The sequence below is a fragment of the Pipistrellus kuhlii genome, unplaced genomic scaffold (genome assembly GCF_014108245.1).
Source record: "Pipistrellus kuhlii isolate mPipKuh1 unplaced genomic scaffold, mPipKuh1.p scaffold_m20_p_22, whole genome shotgun sequence".
Classification (NCBI taxonomy): Eukaryota; Metazoa; Chordata; class Mammalia; order Chiroptera; family Vespertilionidae; genus Pipistrellus; species Pipistrellus kuhlii.
This window is the reverse complement of record NW_023425521.1, coordinates 512,666-527,500: the sequence shown is the minus strand read 5'-3', so window position 1 is coordinate 527,500 and position 14,835 is coordinate 512,666. Positions and strand designations below refer to the sequence as shown.

General features: G+C 55.9%; 2 protein-coding genes across 2 annotated transcripts in view; both read left to right on the top strand.

The window, feature by feature from the left end:
* The window catches only part of HOXB3 (homeobox B3), a 55,292-nt gene that overhangs the window by 23,730 nt on the left and 16,727 nt on the right, over window positions 1-14,835 (top strand). Inside the window, exon 2 of the mRNA XM_045586067.1 lies at window positions 7,334-7,515. The gene's annotated coding sequence lies outside the window, so the exon portion shown is untranslated. The remainder of the gene's footprint in view (window positions 1-7,333; window positions 7,516-14,835) is intronic.
* HOXB4 (homeobox B4) lies at window positions 2,832-4,814 on the top strand. The gene is made up of 2 exons (XM_036451009.2): window positions 2,832-3,543; window positions 4,422-4,814. The coding sequence occupies exons 1-2, from the start codon at window positions 3,108-3,110 to the stop codon at window positions 4,718-4,720; spliced, it is 735 nt and encodes a 244-aa protein (XP_036306902.1). The 5' UTR covers window positions 2,832-3,107; the 3' UTR covers window positions 4,721-4,814.

The following is a 14,835-nucleotide window of genomic DNA, read 5'->3' as shown; positions in this document are numbered from 1 at the left end:
AATAGAACTCTGTGTGTGTGTGTGTGTGTGTGTGTGTGTGTGTGTGTGTGTAATTTTTCAAATACATGTGAGTCCAGTCTGGCTGGGAGGGTGGTGGTGGCGATCAGGCCTGGAGGCCAACATGAGCAATCTGGATTTGGGACAGAGAAGAGGGCCTCTGGACCTAGTTGTAGGCAAATGGGAGCTCTCTTATCAGCCACCTGCGAGGGTCCCAGGCTGGGATGGGCAGGGACTTCTGGAGAGTGGGGAGTGAGAGGGTCTTTTTGTGTGTCACTGCAGTATTTGTTAATGAAATTGATATTATTCTGACTTATTCACTAGGGATACAAAATTTTTCAGACCCAGGGAGATGGGTGGGGAGCCTGGGCGGGGTGGCTGGGTGCTCTCTCTGCCTTACAATGGGGAGGCTGTCAGCTGGCGCAGCCTAGGACTCATTGCCCTTCGGCTCGGCCCCCTGCCTTCCAGTTTAGTAAATTTCCTGGTTGCTGGAAGCCTTAGGAAATTCGTTTGGAAACCCCAGATCCCTCAGGTTTCCCAGTTCCCCTTTTGGGTCCCACTGTCAGCAACCCTAGCAGGTGGCAGAGTGAGCAAGTTGAGAGGGAGAGGGAGGAGAGAGAGAGAGAGAGAGAGAGAGAGAGAGAGAGAGAGAGAGAGAGAGAGAGGGAGAGAATACGCCTGCCTGGGGCTAGGGAGGTGGGGAAACAGGGTTCCTCCTCACACTTCAGGGATTCTCCTCCACTTCTGGCCCCCGGGAGGTTTGGGAAGTGGGGAGGGGAGGGACCGGAATATCATCTGGCTGCGTTTTTATGGTTCTCCATCGCCCTTCATTCGGAAATGAGACGCCTTTGATCTTTTTCTCAGGTTGTAAACGGAATTGCCCGTCATTAAAAACCCAGGGCCCCATCTGCTTGGTCTCCCAGCATTTTTCCTTTACAGCTGTTTCCCCCTCATTTTACCATTGAAATTTTCCAAAAGGACTTTATGACACCCCCTTCACACCCAGCCGCCTCCCCTCCCCTCCCTTTGCTAAGAGGCGCCTTGAAAAATATATAGATATTCGTTTGATCGCGAACGAAAGGCTGCAAGGGTCACTGGAGGAGCCCATTGGGGTTTTGTTTTTCTTTTTAAAAAGTCCTGGGGGGATGGGAGGGGCGGGAGGGCACCCAGAAGGGCCCGATTCTGACTCGCCGCAGCCTCGGGATGACCCTGCCTCCTTTTGTGTTTGGCTAATGTTTACATCTCATAATTCATGCCCCACCGCGGAGAGTTGCGCAGCGGCGGCTGCGAGGTTTGCGTCTCTTTCGCCAGACTCGCCGCTCCTAGTTGTCCCTAAAGGAAGAGGAAGAACATGGAAAAACCTTGTAATTCCAAGGATGGACCCGCAGTCTCTTTTTCCTGTTCCCAGAACTCAAAAATCAGAACAGAACGAAATAAACCCAAAGCATTCCAACCACACCCCAAACAGAAGAACCCTCGGAAAAGTAGGAGAACTGGAAAAGATCTCTGTCTTCTGTATATACCCTGTAGATCCGAATTTGTGTAAGGAATTTTGTGGTCACAAATTCGTATCTAGGGGAATATGTAGTTGACATAAACACTCCGCTCGTTTTTTCCCCCCCTGAAGAATTTTTATTTTTAATTTTTCCTAAAGGAGGAACCATGCAGTGACTGGCCACGCGAAGACTCCTTCCTTCTGTCTTCTTCCTTCTTTTCCTCCGGAAACTGGTTAGAGAGACCATTTACCTGAAATTGCCCCATGTCTGTCCCCGGGAGCCTTGGTCCCCTGTCCCTTCTCTGGATAGCTTACTGTTGGCGGCGTCTTTTAAATTTTATCCTCGCCCTCCAGCCCGCCTGTTCTCTCTTCTGGGCTCAGAGGGGTTTGACTGAAAATCTGGGGGAAGTGACTGTTGCCATCTGTGTGCAAAGGCGAAGGAAATTCGCTTTTCAAACGGATGTGGATGTCGCCTTTCCGTTTGCCTTGAGAGCGAAATGCCCTGGAAATACCTGATCACCAAGGGGTGTCATTGTGTGTGTGTGTGTGTGTGTGTGTGTGACCTCCAGGGCACCCATCCCCAGCATCCCAGGGATGAGAGATTTGTGTTCACCGAGGAGGAGGCTGTGGCATTAGTGGCAATTACCACGTCTCCACCCCGCGGTTAGTGTTGCTCCGATGGTTCTGGAATTAGCAAATTGCCATTCAGCGCGGAAAGTTGCAGGTTTTTTTAGCCGCTGCTCCTGTTCAGTGTGGGAAACCGAGTCGTGTCTCCCGTCGTCGGGTAAGGAGAGGAGTGGCTAGGAGAAGGGGACAGACAGACGGACTGACAAAGCCGAACTAATAGCGCAGCTAAATGCGATTTGGAAGGCGAGGTCTCCCCGAATTAGTGCATGAATTTTCTATCGATCCGCCCGCGGTTCCATTCATCTCTGACAAGCCCCTCGGTGCACCCGCCCGCCTGCTCCTCTCGCTCCCTCCCCCTCCCCATGCGGCCGCCGGAGGACCGCTCCACGCTCGGTGCCTCTCGCCCCCGAGTGGGGTCCCCTCTGTCTCCGGGCAGAGCCCCTGGCCTCCTCTCTCTGCTCCCCACGCGGACGCGGGGTCCTGACGGGCCTCCTCGCCTCGGGAGGCTGGGAAGGGGCCCACGGAGGCAGAGGATGCGGGCCCAGGCGAGGCGGGACACGAGGGGCGACACGGAGAGCCCCAACTTGCGGGGGTACCTGGGGATTGCGCCTGCCCAGGGCCCCCCGAGACCCCCCGCGGGCACCCGCGCTCTTCCTCCCCCCCGCCCCCCCCATCGCGGAGGCGGCCGGGGGCGCGGGCGGGCGGCCCGCGGGAGCCCCGTGCAGACCGCGGCGCGGGCCGGTGTCGGGGGGCGGGCGGGGAGGGGGTGCAGGCGAAGGGGAAAGCAGCCTCTGCGGCTGGAGTGGGGTCCGGGCGAGCAGATTTCCTTATCCGGGAATCGCAGGCGGGGCGGCCATTGGCTCCCGGGATCACGTGGGGCCCTAACTTTGTTCACTTGACAGTAAGTAGGAGGGCTCTCGGAAACAGGAAAACGAGTCAGGGGTCGGAATAAATTTTAGTACATTTTGTGGGCCATTCCCAGAAATTAATGGCTATGAGTTCCTTTCTGATCAACTCAAACTATGTGGACCCCAAGTTCCCTCCGTGCGAGGAGTACTCGCAGGGCGACTACCTGCCCAGCGACCCCTCGCCGGGCTACTACGGCGCCGGCGGCGGCCCGAGGCGGGAGGGCGGCTTCCCGGAGGCGGGCTTCGCGCGGCGCGCGCCGTGCCCGGGGCAGCGCTACGCGGCCTGCCGGGCCCCGGGGCCGCCGCCGCCGCCGCCCCCCGGGCTGTCCCCCCGGGCGCCCGCGCCGCCGCCCTCCGGGGCCCTCCTCCCGGAGCCCGGGCCGCGCTGCGAGGCGGCCAGCAGCAGCCCCCCGCCGCCGCCCTGCGCGCAGGACCCCCTGCACCCCAGCCCGTCCCGCTCCGCGTGCACGGAGCCCGTCGTCTACCCCTGGATGCGCAAGGTCCACGTGAGCACGGGTGAGTGCGTGGGCGCCCCCCCCCCCCGGCGCTGGTGCCACCGAAGGGACCTCGGAGGCGTGGGGGGGCGGGGGCGGGAGGGGGAGAGCCGGGGGAAGCCAATTGTCCCCGCCATAAACTCGCCACGGCCCGAGATTTACGGGCGCCTGTTTTCAGAGCCACATCATTACATCCCCCATAAATTTTTATGGCCTGGTGGGCCCCGCGCCTTTGAAGTCGGCTCCCCATTCTCTTTTTTGGCCATTCTCACCGGCGACTTTCTCGCCAGGGACCTGTGTGTGTAGTTGGAAGTTGGGGAGGGGGGCGGGAGGCTGGAGAGGAGGAGGAGGAGGAAGAGGAGGAGGAGGAGGAGGAGGAGGAGATCTGTATTTAAGCAGAGCAGTTGAGTCAACTCCCACTATTTATTTTCTCCCCCCTTTTCTTCCCTCGAGCCTGGCTCCTTGGCTTGAGAAGTGGGCAAAAAGTTTTTTCCTGGGGGCAGGCCCTGCCTGGAATCTGAGCGGAGAGGGTGGGAACTGACAGGAGCCAGGTTTAGGGAAGCCCCCCTCCCCTCTCACCCCGCGTTCTCCCTCCCCGGGCCTCAGGCCAAGGCGGGAGAGGAAGGATGAAAACCTTGTGAAGAGTTCCTCACGCTGAACGCCCCCCCCCCCAACAACGTGGAGATAACCCTGCAAAACTCTGAGGTCCCGTTCTCTCCCAGCAGCCCGCTTGCTTCCCTGTCTCCCCCCACCGGAGGGAAGAGGTGGCGGGAGAGAGGGCGGGAGGGAGGCCGGGAGGGAGGGAGACGCCGTGTTTGCTGCAGGAAAGTGCTCCCCCCCTCCTCCTCCCGTTTGGGGCAATAAAACTTTCTCTTTCTCCCTCTCTCCGTGTGTGTCCAGTCAACCCCAATTACGCCGGCGGGGAGCCCAAGCGCTCCCGCACCGCCTACACCCGCCAGCAGGTCCTGGAGCTGGAGAAGGAGTTCCACTACAACCGCTACCTGACCCGGCGCCGGCGCGTGGAGATCGCCCACGCGCTCTGCCTGTCCGAGCGCCAGATCAAGATCTGGTTCCAGAACCGCCGCATGAAGTGGAAGAAGGACCACAAGCTGCCCAACACCAAGATCCGCTCGGGGGGCGCGGCGGGCGCGGCGGGAGGGCCCCCGGGCCGGCCGGGCGGAGGGCCCCCCGCGCTCTAGCGGCGCCCGGGCTGCGGGCTGCGGGCACGGACCCGGGGCGTGGAGCCGGGGAGCGCGGGGGAGACAGGAGGCGGGAGGAGGCCCCGGGGCCTGGGCCTGGCGGAGCCGTCCTGCCTCCCCCTGCCCCCTCCGTCCATTGACACGAATAAACGCAGAGAAGGGGTCGGGGAAGCTTTATTTATAGAAACCACCGCGGAGAGCCAGCCGAGGCCCCCCTCTCCGCCCCAGAAGCAAAGCTCAAGTCTCTGGCTCTCTTTCTTTAAAAATAAACAAATAAATAACAAGAGAAGGAGAAGAAGGAAGGAAGAAAGGACAGAAAGAGGAATAGGAGGAGGCTGCCCGCCTGGCTCTGGGCGGCGGCGAAGATGGATCCGCGCTTCATCTGTAATCGCGCCGGCCCCGGGCCATCCGTCTTGTTTACGCCGCCGCCGCCGCCCAGAGGCCGGGCCTGGGCGGCCACCATTACCTCGACACCCGCTAACAAATGAGGCCGCCGCCGCCTCGGAGCCTCTCTCTTTGTCCCCCATTCCCGGTGACCTTCTGATGGCCAGAGCGCGGTGTGTCGGCCTCGGTAACACACACACATCACACCTCCGCCCCGTCCATCCAGGCCCCTCGGCGGAGACACGGACTGCAGCACCCCCTTCCTCTGCGGGGCTGGGAAGGGGGTGGCAGCAGGAAGGGGCCACTGGAGGCCAAGGAGGGGAAAAAAAAAAGAAGAAAAAAAAGGAAAGAAAAGAAAGAGACCAGCAGACCCCGGAGGGACTTCCTTGGTTCTGGGCAGGGTGAGGGCCGGTGGGGCTGTGAGCACACCCCTCTCCAGAGCTGTCCAGGGGGGACCTGCTCACCCAGACTGAAACTGAATGTGAAACTAGGAAATGCAGATCCGGGGGAGGATGTTCCAGAGACCTCTCCCCTCGCTGATCATGGTTGCATCGATGACGACGATTATTAATAATTAATTAATTATTATTATTATTTTATGTTATGTGTGTCCTCCCTCCCCTTCTCTTCCTGACATTCCAAACTAGGCCCCCCTTCCTAGGTCGGGGGGGGGGCTGCCCGAGTCTAGAACCCTTCCTTGGAGTGGAAAAACCAATGTGTGTCCTGTACAGAGTGACAATAGAAATAAATGTTTGGTTTCTTGTGTGACCAGCACGGCGTGTGTTTGTTGAAGCCTTGATCTAAAGATACGGACAAATGCCCCCTAGCCTCTGCCTGAGGCACCTCAGCCCATTTGGATTCCCATTGGAGGTGGCTGAGGATTTTTTTTTTTTTAACCAAAGGGTCCGATGGGAATTTCTATCTTCAAGGACTCCAAACTGTGGTAGCTGGTTTGTTTTCTTTTTTGGGGGGTGGCTGTGTTCTTTAAATGTTCCCCCTCCGGTCCAAAAAAAAAATGGATGGAAAGGACTAGGAGGGCTGACTCCAATCCTAATGGGGAGGGAGAATGTTTCATTGTAGGACACAAGAGGCTTAAGTACGGCAAAGCCTCTCATATCATGATTTATTTGTCATAAGCAAATAAAATGCGGTTAAGCTGTCTCCTTCTAGACAGACGGCTCTTTGCTTATTAAAGTTCCGAGGGAGGATTCCGTGAGGCCGGCCCCTTTCCTCTGCATGAGAAGGTATCGTTTTCTCCTCGGAGGTGTTTAAGGCTTTAATGAGTCTAATTTTTTGCACAGATGTTTCTGGGTGTTTGCAGGTTTTCAGAGTATTTTTATATTACAAAGGAGCTAGCCGGTGCCATAGCTCAAACTCTGACAAGCAAATAGATAATCAAGAAGACAAATGGCCTCTTTTGTGAAGCCCTGCTCCTGTATTAATTTTCATTTTCTTTCTCATAGAGAGTATCGAAAGTACGACTGGGGACCAAATCGCTTTCTGTCTCGGAGGTCCCAGTCACCCCTAGAGTGGAGTGGGGGAAGGGAAGGCAGGTGACCCTCAGAAGTTCTGTTGAGCGTGGGCCGCTTTTGTGCAGAACCCAAGAGACGTATGAAGGTCTGGGCTCCGGCCTGAGGTGCCTGGTCCTGGGGTGGCCCAGGGCACAGACACTGCCTCCGGAGAGCACATGCAATTCAAAGTGGCTGGTTTCTCTGGTCCCATCTCCCTTCAGAAAATAAAAATAGCCAATCCCACCCACACATTTTATTGTTATTTGTGTATTGTACCCCCCTGCTTTGCAGCACCCGGGAGTTTGAGGCTGGGTAGGGCCATGGGACAGAAAAAGGGTTGAACTGCCGGTTTCAATGTTGCGGGAGATTCATAAAAAAAATCCCCCCAGACCTGGAGGCTGAGAGCGGCCAGCTTTGTTCGGTCAATTTGGGTGTGATGTTTAGCTGCCAGGAGATGCGACTGCCCTCAGCAGAGGGAGAAAACAGAAGTTAAAAAGCATATTGCGTGCCCCCCCCCCAGGAATGCCTCTATAGAACCAAATCAAAGCTACTCCTTGGAAGGTATGAATAGAATCAAAAAAAGATTTCTATGGCGCTTAAAGTTCACAGCCATTCTGTGTAGACAAGAGCTAAGAAAAATGTGAGAATTATACAGAAAACCATTAATCACTTCTTTTCTTTAAATACGTATCCTCTCTCCTTTGTTATTATTCAACAGCAAATCTCCGCAGACCGGCTGTTTGGGGGGAAAAGTGTTAGCCGCCTCTCCCAGACCTGCGAGGGGGAAGCATTTTGGAACCGTAAAGTTGAAAACTTTTTTCTCTCAGTTTGGAAGAAGCCCTTCGCCATGCGTGGGATGCGAGGAGGAGTTCCGGGCGAGAGGAGGCGAGAGGCAGAAAGGTAACAAAGCCCCCGCCTGGGCTGGCATTTTTTTTCTCTCTCAAATCGTTTTATGAGCTGCTTTTTTCTTTTTCAACAAGGGGTTTTTATGGTGACTCTGGTCAGGTTTGGGGCCTTTTATGATGACTGATGCCTGGGTCAGATGGGCGAGAGAGGCCTGACACCTGGAGAATGTTTGGACTGCTGGGGGCTGATGTCAGGGTCTCTGAAGAACCCCAGAAAAGGCTGTGTGGGAGGCAGCTCAGCGTGCTATACCAATTTGGGGGACCTGCAGGTGGACCTGTGGCACCCAAGCATGTGTGCATGTGTATGTGTGTGTAGCGACGCGCACATGTGGCCGGTTGTTCTGCGACTCTGTCTGCGCCGAGGCTTGTGTCCCGTGTATCTGTTCACAGTGAGATGTCACGCCGCCCCCTGGCAAAAGGGGATGCATTTCTCGGATGGAATGCCCCTGCCTCAGAGCAGGGTGTAGGTGGGGGTCTTCCTTTTGTCCCCTTTTTGCGGCAAGCTTGGGATTCTGGACAAATATCCCCAGTTCTCTGGGGCAGGAAGCTGCTCCGTTCACTGGCAAGCTTCTTGCCGCTGGAATCTTCCTCTTTAGTGCTGTCGCCTCCCTTTTTCCTGGAGGCTCTGTGTTGGGTTTGGTTTCCTTTTGCTCTCTCTCTCTTAGTTTGGGGGCTGTGTCCCTCCCTGCCCCCCTCCTGCCCCAGCCCGGGGCCCAGCTTCTGAGGGTGAGGGAGCCAGCGGGCCAGGCGGCCTCAGACCTGAATGTGCCGGCCCTTTTTCCCTGGGGCTCACTGCGTGTTTGGAGGCAGGAGGTTGGCAGGAGAGAGAGTTCATGGAAAGGCCACGTTTTCTAGGCGATTAGCTCAGTATTAGAACCACAAAATGACCTCGGAAGCCCCTTGACCTCTCTGAGACTGGACATTGTGCTGGCTCCCCGTCCTGCCCGGGAGGGAGAGTCACACCTCCGCTGGGAGCTGTGTGCCCATGTCCACCCCCCTCTAGCCTAGTTTGGAATTTCTGGATTGTGTTTCTATTACTGGGGATTGGGGAGAAAAGGAATAAAATTGTTAGCTTGGGTACAGCCGGGGAGGGAGGAAGGTGCTGGTCTATCTCACTGTGCAGGCTCCTTCCTTCAGCCGTCCCCATGCCCGTTCACCCCTCCTGTCCTGTCTTGCTTGGAGGGAGCTGCGGGGCACAGACAAAGGGAAGAGGCAGGAGAGGCCCAGCAGATTCAGGGGGCCAAGGGGACAGCCTGTGGGTCCCCAGGAGAGAGAGGGCTCCCCACTTGAACAGTTCCTTGGAAATTACTGTGTCTCAAAGTCTGATATCCCAGTCCACAACCCCTCTCCCCATTCCCCCCTGAAGTCCCTTTGTCTGGGAAGCAATTCCTAGAATCACTCTCACCTCCTTCCCCTGATCCCCCATTTCACTTCAGCTGCTCCCAGAGCCCATGGGATTCCTCTCCAGCAAAGGAGAGCTGGGAGCAGGGCCCGTGCAGGCCCTCCTGTCCATCTCCAGGGAGAGTCTGCCATGTTAGCCCAAGTTTCCAGCAACTTTTCATGTTCAGAGATGGGTGGGGGTGGGGGGGTTCCTAAGAGCCTTTCCAACCTGCATTCTGCTTGCTGCATCTCAAAAACCCGCTGTGGCAGCCATCCCCTCAGGAGGAGCTGGGGGGGGGAGGGGGGGGACATGACACTCCAGCTGGAAGAGGAGATGCTCCTTTGGGGCTAAGACCAGGAGAGACCGAACTTTGCTGGGATGTGTTTGGCCTCGATCTGCGTGTTGTAAATTGTCTGTTGGAACGTAGGGGCTTGGTCTTAGGCAAGAAATAACTGGAGTCTATTGGTGTCCTCTTTGTACCTGGATGGCATCATACATGCAGGGGGGCGGGGAGGCCTGGGGAAGGAAAGGGGGTGAGCAGAGAGGGGAGCTGGGCTGCTCTTGGGCTGATAAAAGCTGGGGCTCAGGGAGAGGCACCCATTGCTTATAAAGGCAGATAACCAATGGTGGGGGCTCTGTAGGCCTAGAGAGTCTACCAGCCTCTGTCTGGCATGTGAGGAAGGAGGAGGAAAACAATGGGAATGGAGGGTTAGGGTTCACTCAGGACTTCATCCTACAGGTGGGGACGTGGAGGTCTCCCTTTCCCTCATTGCCAGACCCCAACCTGAGCATAGCTCCCTGCTTCGGGCTCCTGGCCCTTTGGGCTCACCTCCTACAAGTCTGGTGGCTGCCTCCAGTCCTCCTCATCTCTGACCTCTCTCCCCTCCAGGTCCCGGTCCTCCCCATCTTCCTCTTCCTTCCCCCCGCAGCCCCAGGCCCCGTGGTGGGTCTCCCTGGGAAGCAGCCAGGGAATGGGGTCTGGTTAGAAAACCAAGTGGGGAAGTTTCCCAGCGTGAGCTGAGCGCTGACGGATTTGTGATCGGCCATAAAACCGGCGCGTTCAGATTCGTAAATCAATCTCGCCTTTCCCCCAGTATAAACGTTCGCTTTATCGGCCGCGAGAAAGCGCTGGGCGCTCGGCTGGCTCTGGGCGCTTGTTTATTTGAACACGGACATTCCCAGGGTCCGAGGAGTGTGGGCATTTTAACAGGACCTGCCCGCATGCCTTCTTGTCAGTTTGCTGTTCTTTCCCTTGTCCTTAAAAAAAAAAAAAAAGAAAAAAGAAAAATTTCTCCGTTTCAGAGATCGCCGCCTTCCCATGCTCCAGCATGTTGTACCTTCTCTCTCGCTTGCTCCTATTTTTCTTTTTTAGACTTTAGGGGAGCGCTTTCTTGGGGGGACCTTTTTAGTGGATTTGTGGTCAGGACCTTGCAGAGAGTCGCAGGGGCTGAATTCAATACGGGTCTGTGTTTTGTATTCAGACAATCAAAGCCGACCACCCCCCTACAGAGTCGGAGCCGGGCCTGGGCCTGCCAGTGCCCCACCAGTGCATCTAGCAAGACTCTGAGGAGGGCCTTCTGCGGGGGCCTCCCGGCACCCACTCAGGGGTGGATGATTCTTTGGGGGTTCCTAAACCGGCTAGGTTCTCAGCTTTCTCACCATTGAGTTGCTTTTGGTTCAGAGCCCTGCAAACAAATCAAAAGGGGAAGCCCCGAGCCCCCTACCCTACAGCGCATCTGTTCTTCCCCCTGCCCGCCTGCCCTCCCGGCCGGGCCTGGCCTGGCTGCCCCCAGAGCTGCGAGATAAGGCCCGGGCCGGAATGTGCTGCCGGGGCTCCGTCAGGAATGTCTTTCCCTCCGCGCCCTCCCCAGCCCATAGCCAGACTCTGGTTCTGGCTGTAACTGGTCTGCTCATTCTGGGGCTGAGGATGTTTTGTGGGGGAAGGTTTGGGGTGTTTTGTTTTATTTATCTCTGAGGTGCAGGTTTCTCTCTCTCTGCCTAGGGAATGGCTCCCTCCTGTCATCCTGGGTGTTCAGCCCTTTCATAGGCAGCGGCCCCCATCTTTTTCCTATTGACCGGTCCCCATTGTCTGCCGATGGGAAGCTTAGGGGACTAACACCTGGGAAATAGGGACCCGGGGCTGCCAGGCCGACTTTGACTTCAAAGCCTCTTTCTTCCTCTCCCCTGCCCGCCCCCTCCCCGTCCCCCTTCAGTTAGAATCTCCAGCTGTCTCCAGTGGAGCTGGGGGTAAGGGCACTGAGACAGGGTGTGACAGAGGTAGAGACAGGCTGAGAGTCCACTCCTTTTGTTAGGAACTTCAGGCCGGTCTTTGTCTCTGGACGGGGTCTCAGATCAGTCAGGAGGACTCGGTTCCCCACAACAGTAACACCAGGAATGAAAAAAGTCCTGGCTGCGGGTCATTCTCAACTTTGGAAGTCCCAGAGCCTCCTGTCCATCCAGCCCCTTTCCTGCCTCTTCCCAAGGTACCCCAAGAGATCAAAAGGAGAACGAAAGCCACAAGCCCCATTCTTTATACATCTATAACGTGGCCTTAGGAAGTGTATCTTTTGGAAATGGTCCCTTTAGAAATGTTGTTGATTATTTAGGAAGAGGGTGGCGGTGGGTCCCACTAAAATCAGTACCCTAAGAGTGAGGGGAAGGGAACCTTAAAGGGCGCAGGGAGAAGGACTGGAGGCTGAGAAATCCAGGGGCTTGGAGAAGGGCTCTCGCCCACCCCACCCCCACCCCAGACGCCCCTGCAGACTCTCCCTGCACCTCCTCGAACTAAGCAGAAGCAGGAGGAGAGGTGGGAGAGGAGAGGTGGGCTGTAGGTAAGTGTGTCGGGTGGAGGTGGTCAGGGAGCTGTGGGTCTCGCAGGCACAGATGTGCATCTGGAAGAGAGAAGGAGAGCTCCATACTATTCCATTGGTGGGTTGGGGGGGGCAGATTTTGCAGGAAATTTTCTCCTCCTGAAGGGGAAGGTCATAGTGGTCCTTTGAGCCTGAAATCGAAAGACCCCCTTCCCCCCTGGTCACGTGATTCATTAAATAATTAATGCCGAGGTTGCAGAATAGATATGTATTCGTCAGGAAAATCGCAGGCTCGGTCTCTCTGTTTCTGACGTGCAATTCAACTGTCCTTTGAAAAACAAGCCTGTACCCTGAGAAAAAAAAAGGGGGGGGGGAGAGAGAAAGAGAAAGAGAGAGAGAGAGAAAGAGAGGGAGGCAGCAATAAAACAGCCCCGCAGCCGGAGCCACACCACGGGCTGGGGTATTGTAAGTAGAAGGGATTTCTCACTACCTACCGTGTCTTATATGTCCATGTAAATTTATTGTTTGTTATTAATGTTATTGTCGTAAACTGTGACAAATAGCCATCTTCATTTCCTGCCATTTCTCTTCACACGATGCTCTCTGTGTTTATACCCATTGAGGCATTGCATAGAGATTTTAGGAATATTTCTCTCCTCTCTCTCTCTCTCTCTCCTTCTCCTCCAACCCTTTTCTTGATTTATAGCAATATGGGTGTCAGCTTCTCGGGCCGGCATGCCAGCCATTGTGTGTGTGTGTGTGTGTGTGTGTGTGCGCTCGCATCTGCGTGTGTTTGTGAGCGAGTTGTGTTGTTTATGGCCATGTCTTCGATAAATCATTTCTCACGGAAAATGATGTGGAAGCTGGGCTATTTCTGCGGCCGGGAGAGAGTCGCTCTCTCTCGGAGGCACTTCCTCCCTCTCTGCTCTGCTCCCAGGAATTGGTTATTTCAGAGGATCCACAGTAATATATCAGCAGTTAATATGAAAGCTCTATAGCTGGAGGTCTTAAATTACAGCAGCCGTGATTATCAATTAAGGCGAGATTTGTATAAATTTGGTAAACCAGAAATGCCCCATTGGCATATAAACCCAGTCAAAGACCATGACCTAATATAAAAATTATATTTGGGAGCCTGATACAGCCAACATCCCTGCAGCAGCAGACAGAGCTGCGTTTTGCAGCCATTCCATTCCCTGCCGGGATTTGGGATTTGGCTGCTCGATTCCAGCCACTGGGAGAGAGCCCAGCTCTGAGGGCAGAAGCAGCCTGGGGGCAGGAGAGGTGGAGGCAGAGGAAGAAATGACTGGAGTTGAAGGCAAAGATTTTTGTTGTGGACGGCAGCGACCAAACCCAAGTCCCGAGCGATTGGAAGTGGGGTGGGGGTGGGGGGCTGGAGAGATTCAGCTATAGCGTGAAAGCTTAACCTATAGGACTGGTGTGTGTGACAGGGTATTCAGGGTGGAGAATGAGCTGCCCAAACTGGGGGAGACAATGGAGGCAGAGGGTGAAGGGCACGGAGAAAAGCTGAAGTCCTGGCTCCCCACCCTGCTGGCTAACAAAACCAGGAAATGAATTCACACCCCAGCAGCCTTCCTTCGACCTCCTGAGACAAAGAAAGTTTCCTCAGACTGCGTGGAGGGGGGGGGGGGGGGGCGCTAAAGCAGGGAGAACTTCTCCAAGTTTCTCTAGGGAAGAAATGTTCCAGGAATCAGGGGGTCCCAGAAATTGAAGTGTGTTCCTCTCCCCAAGCCCCCGTTTCAAAGAGGAAGCAAACAGGGTACAGATTGGGACTGGGGGGGGGGGGAGCTAGGGTTTCCTATGGGGGTCTCAGTCCCTCCCCATCAGGGAAGGGTCTGCTGGCCAAGAGCAAAGGAGTGGTGGCTTCTGGGGACATGCTATGCTGTACCCCAAAGTTGTGGCAGATGAGGGGCAGAGGCTACGGGGCTAGTGGCTTTTTCTGCCCTGGCTGGAGCTGGCTAACTGACTTTATAACTACTGTTATCTGTGGTGTTTGAGTGGGGAACCCAGAGAGACTCTGCACCCAGGTGTTCATTTCTATGGCTTGAGGCTCTTGGAGTGGCTGAGGCCCCCGAGGAGCACCTGGAAGCTCGTGCCCACTCTCTCCTCCAAGTGGGCACTGAGCCCGGCCTTGTTCACAGGCAGATCTGAGGAGGGTGGTGGGTGAAGCCGCTCAGTTTGGGAGTCTGGGCTGACCAGGGCTTAGGGAGAAGGAGAAGGAGCAGAACAAGGCCCCAGGCTGGGGTGGGTGGGGGCATTACCTGGCCTGGATAGAACGAAGGTGGAGTCTGGATTCAAGGGCTGGAGATCTTGGGGAGGGTTGAAGGGTTGGGGGGCAGCAGCAAAGAGAACTGAGGGAGAGGGGGCCCTCCCTCCTTCAATGTTAGGGAATTCTGTGCCTCCCCCAATGTGGGAGGCGACAGACAGGGTGGGTATAAGTGTGAGTTCACCCCGAAACTAGTGCTCCAGAATGTAGGTCAGAGTCTGGGGATCCCTGAGGGAGTGAGAGGCAGGACTACCTCTTCCTTGGAGAGGAGGAGGGACGTAACAGAGAAGGGAGAGAGTGGGGTTGTGTTGATTAGCTTCTGAATTTAGTCTGTTTTGGAGGCTGGGGAACAAAAGGGTGGAGGCTGGAGGATTTGCTGTTGGGGACAGGCCATGGCTCCTGGGAAGAGGTGGGGGCCAGCGCCACAGGCTCCTGCCCCTGTGTTGCCACCTCCACTCCCTATCTTGCTCCCTCTGCTGCCTTTGCTTGTGCTTATGACATGGAGGTCTGCTCTCCACCCCCACTCTTTCCCTCTCCATTCTTCCAGCCCCCTTCAGGTCTTTGTCTCTTCTGGCTCTGGGGCTGCCCCCTCCCTCTGCCTTTCCCCAACTCTCACAGACTCTTCCCCAGGAGACAAAAGCAGGGAGACCACCCCCCCCCCTCCCGGGATCTCTTAGTCGCTGGCCCCAGATAAATCTCCCTCTTTGAGGCCTGAGGCCCCCCATCCGGACACATAGGCTTACCCCCCAAACCATCCAGTTTGAAAAGACTTAGTTTTTGTTTTTTAAAGATACATTTGGTCCATTTAACCACCAAGCACTCTGCCTCTTGCCAGTA

Coding starts and splice junctions, on each gene's coding strand:
- HOXB4 (XM_036451009.2), top strand. CDS start 3,108: ATGGCTATGAGTTCCTTTCTGATCAACTCAAACTATGTGGACCCCAAG. Junction 3,544..4,421: donor CAAGGTCCACGTGAGCACGG/GTGAGTGCGTGG, acceptor GTGTGTGTCCAG/TCAACCCCAATTACGCCGGC.